The sequence below is a fragment of the Fusarium vanettenii genome (genome assembly GCF_000151355.1).
Source record: "Fusarium vanettenii 77-13-4 unplaced genomic scaffold NECHAsca_154_unmapped, whole genome shotgun sequence".
NCBI classification, from domain to species: domain Eukaryota; kingdom Fungi; phylum Ascomycota; class Sordariomycetes; order Hypocreales; family Nectriaceae; genus Fusarium; species Fusarium vanettenii.
This window is the reverse complement of record NW_003315736.1, coordinates 1,991-12,213: the sequence shown is the minus strand read 5'-3', so window position 1 is coordinate 12,213 and position 10,223 is coordinate 1,991. Positions and strand designations below refer to the sequence as shown.

The 10,223-nt window shown below is 50.4% G+C and overlaps 4 protein-coding genes across 4 annotated transcripts; all 4 read left to right on the top strand.

Annotated features, from left to right (window-relative positions):
- Nucleotides 1–188: 188 nt before the first annotated feature.
- On the top strand, nt 189–2,122 carry NECHADRAFT_89446 (uncharacterized protein; the record flags this gene model as incomplete). The annotated part of the gene is made up of 4 exons (XM_003039145.1): nt 189–974; nt 1,037–1,576; nt 1,756–1,810; nt 2,013–2,122. The coding sequence occupies 4 exons, from the start codon at nt 189–191 to the stop codon at nt 2,120–2,122; spliced, it is 1,491 nt and encodes a 496-aa protein (XP_003039191.1).
- A 158-nt stretch (nt 2,123–2,280) lies between these two features.
- NECHADRAFT_89445 (uncharacterized protein) lies at nt 2,281–3,881 on the top strand (the record flags this gene model as incomplete). The annotated part of the gene is made up of 3 exons (XM_003039144.1): nt 2,281–2,587; nt 2,761–2,934; nt 3,130–3,881. 3 exons carry the CDS (start codon nt 2,281–2,283, stop codon nt 3,879–3,881), a joined length of 1,233 nt encoding a protein of 410 aa, XP_003039190.1.
- Nucleotides 3,882–6,026: 2,145 nt separating this feature from the next.
- NECHADRAFT_89443 (uncharacterized protein) lies at nt 6,027–7,031 on the top strand (the record flags this gene model as incomplete). Its single annotated transcript, XM_003039143.1, has 3 exons — nt 6,027–6,188; nt 6,405–6,596; nt 6,720–7,031. 3 exons carry the CDS (start codon nt 6,027–6,029, stop codon nt 7,029–7,031), a joined length of 666 nt encoding a protein of 221 aa, XP_003039189.1.
- Nucleotides 7,032–7,742: 711 nt separating this feature from the next.
- NECHADRAFT_89442 (uncharacterized protein) lies at nt 7,743–9,410 on the top strand (the record flags this gene model as incomplete). The annotated part of the gene is made up of 7 exons (XM_003039142.1): nt 7,743–7,820; nt 7,851–8,034; nt 8,186–8,344; nt 8,401–8,540; nt 8,751–8,915; nt 9,012–9,116; nt 9,297–9,410. 7 exons carry the CDS (start codon nt 7,743–7,745, stop codon nt 9,408–9,410), a joined length of 945 nt encoding a protein of 314 aa, XP_003039188.1.
- Between the last annotated feature and the right edge of the window lie 813 nt (nt 9,411–10,223).

Sequence of the window (10,223 nt, the reverse complement as noted above, 5' to 3'; positions counted from 1 at the left end):
TTTCAGCGGTACCTCTATCCCTTACCAGAGCTAAGGGATCCATAACATATGGTAGCAGTTGACGCTTCTTTCAACTCGACCTACGCTTCATTCGACATATTCCACGTCGAAACCAAGTGAAGCACCGGAAGGAAGTTTCAACTCTTTTCATTCACAAACACAACGGATCAATACCTTCGTCCCCATCAATGGGCCAGACGAAACCAACAACCTCTATGTCGACCCCGAGTTCGTCAAAACAGGACCTATTCGAGCAAGCCTCCTACCAGACAGTCGCAAGGGCTTTAGCAAAAGCGAAATTCACCAAGAACGATTTCAACCACCTACGACGATTCCGAGTCTTTCTACTACAGAACCCAACCTTCAGACACAAGAAACGACTCCTCGCTGAACCAGGCGTACTCGAAGACCTAACCGAGCTCTCCTACTGGGAAATAGACGAATTCAACGCCTTCTACAGAGACGTGGCACCAAGCACAGAACAACCACCATATCACTGGAACGCCACGGATCCATACGCCATCGGACAAGCCTGGGAGACTACCAAAAAGATCATTAAGAGAGCCAGACGCGAAGGAGCGCTGCCACCCGACGACGAACTCTTAGTCTACGCTTCATCGACGGATACGACACTCGAGCCGTCAGGACCGACAACTGAGGCATCGAATATGGATCCTTCGCAGGAAAAAGGAAAAGAACCGGAACTAGCAGCGTCGACGGCACTGGGGAAGCGAAAGACCCCGAATCGACCAGCGCTATCAGACCCGATACAAAGCCTCGGTCCTAACACCCCTGACGCCGACTACCTCACCGCTTCGACCTTCCGTCTCTCGCCGAATCCGACGCTAGGACGTCAGAACCATCCTCGCGTCCACCAACCAAGCGCGCGAACGGAAGCACCGGAAATTACGGATCCGACAGCTCGACCCCCGGTTCCCAGCATAAACCAGTCAGACCCAACCGCGGGAGGCCATGTACCTCAATTCCAGACAGGAGCCCCAAACCCAGTCGGAACGGGATCGCAAGGATCCCATAGTACGGTGAGGCGAACGCCGGTTCCGGAAGAAACGAGATTAGAAATAGAAGACTCTTACCGGCGATCCCCGACGGCAAGGCGGATGATCGACCTCCTCGAGCGAAACTACGGATTGAAGCTGGAGGATATGGGACTCGCTGGCGTATAAGCAGGTCCCGATGGAATGCAACCCTAAGCCTATCCTCCGCAACCGGCCTAGCATCCGGCCCAGCAACCGGCTCAGCACCCAGTCCCGCAGCACTGGATGCCAGAACCAACGAGCAGAATCCAATATTCGGCACCAGCACCGTCGATACCACCATAGCAGAACTCGTCAGGGCAATTCCAAGGATGGAATGGAACACACTCTCAGGCGCAGCATCCGACCCTCCACGCGACGCATCCAACCCAGCCGCCATACGCCCCCTATCCCGCTATGGCCTCGACTCCACCATATCAGGAGCCTCACCGAGGAAATTAACTCCCCCTACGACCGAGTGGGGCAGGATAGCCACGGATGACGGAACCACCAATGGAGCCGTTCACGTCATCTACCGCAAGGTTAAACCTAATAGGCCTAGGATACTAGGAATGGGGGAGCATAGGAGGAGGGAAGAACGCTAATATCGGATTTAAACTCACCGATATTGGCCTCTTCTGGCCAGATGCACCATCGAGAGGCAAATCCGGAGATCCCCTAGCGGAAATCTTCTACGATAAGACTACGGCAATCTTTATAGACGCTTACTTATGGGTTGACTCAGTCAAATCCCACCTCGAAGGAAGTAGCCCTCAGTAAGTCGCTTTTATTAAGGAAAATACATAGAGACTCGTTAGAGGCAGCGCATTGGTCTAGTAGCGAAGACTGCTCGACGACCGAGAGAGGCAGACCTATATCGCATTAATTAGCGCCTTCCTCGACGCGGTGAAAACCGAATTTGGCATAGAACTTTAAGAAGCTCTAGAATGGCTAGACTAAGCCTATTTTACCCTTAAGGACGTAGAAAGCGACCGACTGCTATGAGATTTCTCCGCAAGAATCTTCGACGTATCCAAAGTAGTGGGAAAGGCCATAGACCTCGAGCTGCTTACCCGCTTTTACGCTAAATTATACCCGGAGCTATGGTAACTCTATAGGGCACCGGTGGAATCCGACGAACGATCTAAATACGTTAATATAGTGGACAGCAAGAGGAAGACCTTGCGCGAAAAGTTAAAAGCGGCACGCAACGGGAAGACCGGAAACGGAGCGAAGAAGCTCTAATATGGCGAAAAATATGCGTATACCACCAACGAAAGGGACGATGAAGGATCCGAACCCGAGGATTCGGCACTATGGGGCAACGACCGCCCATGGAATAGAGGCTATAGGGACCGAAACCGCCCTCCTCGTAGCTAGAGACCGAGAGAAATCGGCGATAACACCTACGATAATCGACTCCGACCCCAAAGGCCAGATAACCCGAACCGATAAGGAGGAGGGTGGAACCAAAACAGAAACTGGGAACGAGGAGATGACCGAGGCCGCCCTAGCGAACGGAGGGGAAGAACCCCGGAGACGAAATCGGAATGGTAGAAGGAGACTCCGCCATGGGAAGGACAACACCAAGGGAACGAGGACCTCGGCAGAAGAGAGCCCAGATATGACCAACAAAGGCCACGAAATGAGGGCCGGGAAGGACAATACCGGAACCGCGGAGGCTAGAATCGGGATAAGCCTAAAAGAGCATACTACGCCGACGAAGACTCCCTAAGCGAGGAAGGAGCTGGCGAAAGCGATAAGAGCACCGCCTACTACGCCGAAATCACAGAAAGAGAGGAGGATTCTTACCTCGTAATAGAGGCAGAAGAAAGGCGTTATATCAATTTCGCTATTGACGACGGCCAAGTCATCGAAGCAATAAGAAGACCCGACTTCAGTGACTAGTTAGGCGGAAAAGCTTTGATATATCTCCGGATCCTCCTCACCTTCGAAGGAACAAAAGAAGCCAAGACCTACTAAGTATACTGCGATACCGGAGCCTCGGCTACCATAGTCGACGAGGCATAGCTCACGGAGCACGGCAAAAAGGTGACCTAGAAGAACTAAGAGCCGAAAACCCTCAGCGGCATAGGGAGAGTTACAAATATCACTAAATCCGCTACCTTCGACTTCTACCTTCCCGGAACCATACGAGGAAAAGAGGTCAAGGCCCACTTCACCGTCACCGCCGATATCGTCGACCAACTCACGCCCCATTTGCTACTAGGGATAGGCTTCCTATACGAGCACGGAGCTAAAGTCGATTTCGTCTACCCCAGCGTCTCTTTCAGATCGGCGCATAGCATAATCATCCGAGGGGAGATCTTTAAGAAGAGAATCTCGCCGCTTAACCGAGTGGTAAAGAGCGCCTACACAGTCACGGTGAAGAAAGGCGAAACCGCTTTCATCCCGGTCACTTATAAGAACCTACCGGCGACACACAGATCAGATGGGAGTAAGGAGGCTTTCTACTTCCAAGGGAAGGATAAACGCTTTTTCGACAGCACAATCGACAGAAGCACCCCGAGGATAGTCATCTTCCACAACACCGACGGAAAAGACATTCGGATCCATCGGAGGCAACTCATAGGTCATATCAGTAACTACGAAGGCAACGAAACTACGAACTTCATCGCTAGCGGGTCCGGAACGGTGGATTTCCCAGGCATAATCGGCAAGGATTTCAGACCAGGGGAGGAAGTCGAGAACGTACTCGTAACCGGCACGCTACCGATGACAACGACCGAATTAGAAGAGACAATCGACAAAGACAACCCAATCCGTGTCGATGCCGGACTACCCAATTACGGGATCAGCCGCCCTAAAGGCATTCCCTCGGTATAGAACAGGTTCGGAGTCAAAGTAGCCAACCTCGACGAAAAGAAGGCCGCGAAGTTCATAGAGTTAACGAACAAATACGACATCTACAGGGACAAAGGCATCGTCCCCATGCCTAAGGAAAAGAAAATAAGAATCGACCTCGTCGACGGATAGCAGAACCAGAAGAGGACCGTCAGAGCCTACCCAATGGGGATCGAAGACCGCCGGTTCCTAGACGAAGTCCACGGGAAGCTACACGCAGCGGGAAAAATGCATCACCTAGACGAACCAACACCCATCGCCTACCCTGCTTTCGTCGTCTAGAGAACCGTAGATAGCAAGAAGAAGGGCAGAGTCGTGGTTGACCTGCGACCCCTAAATAGCATCACGGTGCCCGATATGTACCCACTGCCGGATCAGGAGGATATCGTGGCGGATACGAGAGGGAAGAAGTACTTTTCGATATTCGACGGGACCGGATTTTTCCATCAGCTGCCTATCTATAATGCGCACCGCAATTAAATGGTGGTTATATCTAACCGTGGGTTGGAAGTTTCTAACGTAGCCCTAATGGGATTTAAGAACTCACCGGCTTTTGGCCAACGGTTCATGGACGGGATGTTCCTCCAATATCGCGCCTTTGTGCGCGTCTATATCGACGATATAGTAGTCTTTTCCGACACTTTCAAGGAGCACCTCGAGCATCTGGAAGTGGTATTAAAGCTACTCGACGAGAATCGGTTGAAGATCGCCGCCGATAAATCCTTCATAGGATATAACGCGGTCAAGCTGCTCGGATACGTAGTCGACGGCGACGGGCTATACCGAACTCAAGACCGACTCGATGCTTTCGCAAAAATGGTATGCCTAACCGACCTGGCCGCTCTCGAAACCTATATTGGGATGGCCGGATACCTCCGAAAAGGAATTCCATGGTACGACGTGCGAATGCGCCCCTTACTCGATCGGAAGTCGCAGCTACTGCGCGAAGCTAAAGCCGCCTCGAAATTGCCGACCGGAGCGTCAAAACTAGTCCGCAGGTTGAAAGCATCAGCCATCGCATTCACGCCTACGGAGAAGGAACAAAACGCTTTCAACGAGATGCAGCAATTCCTAACAGAACAATTCACCCTATGGCACTATGATCCAATAAAACCGCTTTTCTTTAAAATCGACGCGTGTAAGAACGGCTTTGGCCTATTCGTCTTTCAGATCGACGGGGAATAGGACAGAAGCTCAATTCCTAGGAAGGATATTCCAAGCGAGAAGCTAAAACCCATCGGGTTCTTCTCGCGCCTAACCTCCGCGGTAGAGGCTAGATACGGATCGATAGAAGCCGAAGTCGCAGCGTTAGTATAGGCAGTATGAAAGATGGGAAAGCTAGTACAATCAAGCAGGCACCTAGTAAATATTATTACCGACTACGCTATAACTAAAGGTATTATTACCTATACCTCTCTGAAGACCGTCGATTTCAATAAAGCTAACCCGAAGTTGGTCAAGGCGGCTAACTACCTCTCCTAATTCGAGCTGAGGATATTCTACGTGCCGGGCGTACTTAACGTGATCCTAGACGTACTCTCCCGCCTACCCGTCGAAGACCGACTAGTAAGACAAGCCACTAAAAGCAACTTCGACGAGCTGGACTTCGTGGTGGCTTTAGCAGAAGTGGAAATAATACAAATTGGGATCACACCGGAGTTTCGTCAATAAGTAATCGAGGGCTATAGTAAGGACTCGAAGCTAGGTCGGATATGGGATTATATTAAGGAAATCTAGAACGCGGACCGCCAGAACCGATGACTAAAGATAATACCCTTCCGGCCATGGGAACTCTCCGATGAACTCTTATACCACGTCGGATACGAAGGAAAACGGAGACTCTATATCCCACGACCCTTGGTCAAAAGCATCCTCGAAATCGTCCACGATAACAAGCACCACTTCGGAATTAACCGCATAACTTAAGAGTTAGACCTAGTTTACTTCTACCGAATATCGAAAATAATACGTAACTACGTAGCCCACTGCCCAGTATATCACGAGAATTCGATAAGTCAGAAGCCGACTCAGGGGGAACTATAGTCGATTGCGGTAGTACTACGACCTTTCCACACGATCGCCCTCGACTTCATTATAGACCTGCCGGAGGTAACCGCAGCAGGGACAATGTGGTTCGTCGAAGGGCACGACAAACTCGACTGCCTGGCCCCCGTTAACTACGTGTTCTCGAAAAGGACAATACTCCTAGCAGGGCATACATTATATACGGCAGAAGACTGGGCGAAGGTGCTCATCCGGATGTTATTCCTACTGGATTGGGGAGTCCCCGTACGGATCATCAGCGATAGGGACCCGAAGTTCATATCCCAGATCTGGAGAGCCGTCTTTGGCTTCCTCAGAGTTGACTTCCTCATGTCGGCCGCGTATCACCCCTAGACCGATGGGATCTCAGAAAGAAAGAACCAGACGGTCGAAACTGCGATTCGGTACTACACCGCAACGGATCCGGATACGCCGTGGCCGGCTCTGCTCCCATCGCTGTAGCATAACCTCAATAACGCAGTATCAAATACCATCGGGAGAGCACCAAATGAATTGATTTATGGGTTCCGCCTACGCGGAATCCTCGACCTCGCAGCCACATCCGGAATCGAGGATGAGGAAGTAGACGCGCAAGCATTGGAGGCGCTGCGTAAGATCTACTATAAGGAGGCGGAATTTCTTATTGATACCTTAGTATTGCTAGCTAAGATTAGGTACGACGCGAAGCATAAGGAAATCAATATCGACGAAGGTGATATAGTCTACCTGCGACTCCATAAGGGCTATCACCTACCAGGGAAACCTAAGAGGAAATAGTCACCCACGAGGGCCGGACCCTACAAGGTCATCCGCAAGATCGGACAGCAGGCATTCAAGCTCGACTTCCCAGAGCACTGGAAAGTCCACCCGGTTGTTTCGGTCGCCCATCTATGGAAGCCAGCACAGGGAGAGGACCCATACCAACGAACGATTCCACCACCGGCTCCTATTGCAATCGACGACGAGGAGGTCGCGGACCACTGGGAAGTGGAAAGAATCGTGCAGCAACGAATCCGCTGGAAGAACAAGATGCCATATAGGGACTTACTGGTGAGATGGGTCGGCTTTACGGCCAAAGACGATAACTAGATAGCTGAACCCGAGCTCCGAAACATAGCGAGGAGCATGGTAGAAGCATGGAAGAGAGCGAATCCGGTGGACTGGGGCCTCGAATTCAAAAAGAAAAAGAAAAGTATGCCTAAATCCTTTAAACCGGAGGATAAATAAGGAACGAGCACCGCCTAAAACGGCGATGAACCGGGAGGAATACGTAACCGAAGACCCGGAATACTATTTCATTTGTTAACCACTTTTTATATGTCTCGCATTTATCAGGGAACACCTTTTTCTAGCGATATTAATACCTCCCTTTCTAAAAACACTGATATTTAGGATGAATCCCGGAATCGAGGGATGTCATAGTAGAAGCCCGGAGTTCATTAGACTCCTTTCTAGCAAGTAGGTACGCGAATTTAGCCTCAACACGACGGAATAAACCACGAACATATAGCACGAAACGAGGATAGAACCCAATGCCAAAAATAAGTAAAAATAAGCCGAAATTCACATACGAACACGGTCGAATTCACCGCAGGGATCAAAGTATATAAACCCCTACGACCCCGCTAAAATTTCACCCGATCTTCTACCTCGCACCATACTAACATAGACCCCACAGCATAAGCAAGGTCAGAACCAACTAGCCGCCGGCGAACCCATACGCCCGCCGCTAAAACCAACTAAACCGACAAATCACACCCAGCGAAAACGATAGGCCGCCGCTAAACTCATCAATTCACGATGGCGACTCTAGCCATTGACGACGATAGCACTCGCACTGAGGAGAGAATCGGCACTCCCACTGCCGATATAGGCGGAGTCCGCCCCGAATAGGATGAGACCATACAGAGCAACGTTGAAGGCGATAATAGCGACGTCACCGACGATAACACGCCTGCTTTCGATGACCTCTTTGATAACGATAATGCTAATCCTGGCCGGAAGGATATAGATATTAGCTCGAGCGACGACGATTCCGACTATGAGTCGGACCTCGAGGAGATTGAGCCAGTTCGCCCGCGCAAATTCGGCGGTAGACACCTGCTTCCTAGCAGCGCCCTAGGCAGTTCCGGAGGAGCAGCTCACCGCTGACACTAGGAGTATATCGACAAGCTGATGAATAGTCGCATCACCGGTAGCAACGATGAGGACGATAGTTTCAGCGGTACCTACGCTGACTATAGATTCGACGGGCCGGTCAGAGGATCCGCCACGAAGAAGGTCTGGACCCGAACGGACGCCCTCTAGTGCCTCTACGTCGAATTCTAGCTGTGCAGCCCGGAGCACACCGCAGGAGAGCAGCCCGACTTTGATTGCTCCCGGCCCGATGGCGACTATCCGGAGTGGGATCTTTTCCTCCGTGTCGAATGACTGATTAATGAGTACTATGACGGCATAGAAAGCAGCGAACTCGACGAGGAGATGGCCGATGACGATACTCTCGTTGCTGGCAACGGCAAGATTGCGACCCCCGTGACCGGAAAGGGGAAGGAGACTACCGGAACTAAGCGCGATAAGACTAAGGGTAAATCTAACATGGTGCGTAAGACTAAGAACCGCGTTCGAGACGCTGCAAAGGCCTACATGAACGGTGGATACGGCGAGAGTCGGGGCAATAAGAAGTAGTAGACCGACTATCTACCCGATCAGGCCGAACTTATACTCCCACGTTTCGTCGATCCCTACGGTGCTACTAACGGAACCATCGCCGGATACCTCGCAACTATGCAACGCGGCTAGATAATCTAGATCGGGGGACGCCCCGCCACCGGAGTCAGCGGCAAGCAGGCTAGAGTCGACGACAACATATCCGTAGTCGCCGCGAATGCCGCCGCTACCTCGATCGCCATATCGAAGGAGGTCGACGAAATCAAGGCCAATGTGAATAAACTCCGCGATCAGCTGGTCAACAAGGTGCGACAGATGGACGGCGAGTAGAAGCAAATCGTGAAGAAGGTCTCGAAGTTGCGACGGGAATCCGACTACTATTACGACGAAATCGGCAACTAGGCGATCCGAATTACCGCCTGTGAGGCCACGAAGGATGCGGTCGACGAGTACAACAAGAACCTCAAGGAGTTCAACGCCCAGATGGAGAAGATCGTGGTCGCAGAGGTGAAGAAGCAGCTGGCGGTCTAGCAGCCGGCTCCGGCTGTCCGCAAGCCGAAGGTAACCCCCGTCTTGGTCGATCCGACCACCGAGAAGCGGGCTAATCCGGCAGTACGAAACCCGGCCGCCCGCAGCAGCACCGCCGCCCGCGGAGGCATCTCGAAGGCTAACGCTTTTCTCCAGTAGGTCGCCAAACCCGCTAAGAAGCGCGCTCCCGGACCCGCTAAGTCCACCGGCAAGACTGGCGCATCTAACGGGGACGAGATTGGCTGGGACCAGAACTTTTTCGACGACGAGTGAAGCGGAGATGGATTGTTTTTGGTGAGGGCCAAGGGAAAGAATGGAAGGATCAGGTAGAAGGATGATTTCGACGGAAGGACGGACGGAAGCATGGAGTTCAGGGAATAACCAGAATGTAAATAGGGAGAAAACGGATTTTTGTTTTACTGCTGGACTTGATGAAGGAAGGATGGGAGAGCGTAGATTCGGACTCTGCTGGGACAGCAGAGCTTTCGGGGACCCCGGCACTTGTTACATGCCCCAGTCATACGGGTTCCCCACGTGACGGATCTAGCGCTATAACAGTCAAATCCAGCAGCCATTAGTTAGGAAGAATCAACTTAGATTAGATTACTTACATTGTGCCTTCTTTGCTCTCTATACTTTATGAATTATATGACTTCAACCAGATAGCTGCCAAAGTCAGCTATCTCACTGCCGCTTTCAGCGGTACCTCTATCCCTTACCAGAGCTAAGGGATCCATAACAATATTTCCCAAGGGATAAACCGGTCGTATAGGTTTATATTAGCATTAGATTATATTATATAGCCTTAAAGGTTAATATAATATTATATCTAATAATATACTTAAGGGTATTAAATATAATTAAGTTATATTAATAGCTAAGGTAATTATTATATAAGAAAATATAATAAATATATTTTATATACTTAAGTAATTAAGCCTTGGATTATTATATAAGGATATTAATCTAGGGTAAGATTATAATTCTTAGCTATTAATCTAGGGACTAATAGGAATATAGTTTAGTCCTTTTAGTCCTATACTTAGTTAAGTAATATTATTATATTTCCCCGCCTAATATATATTA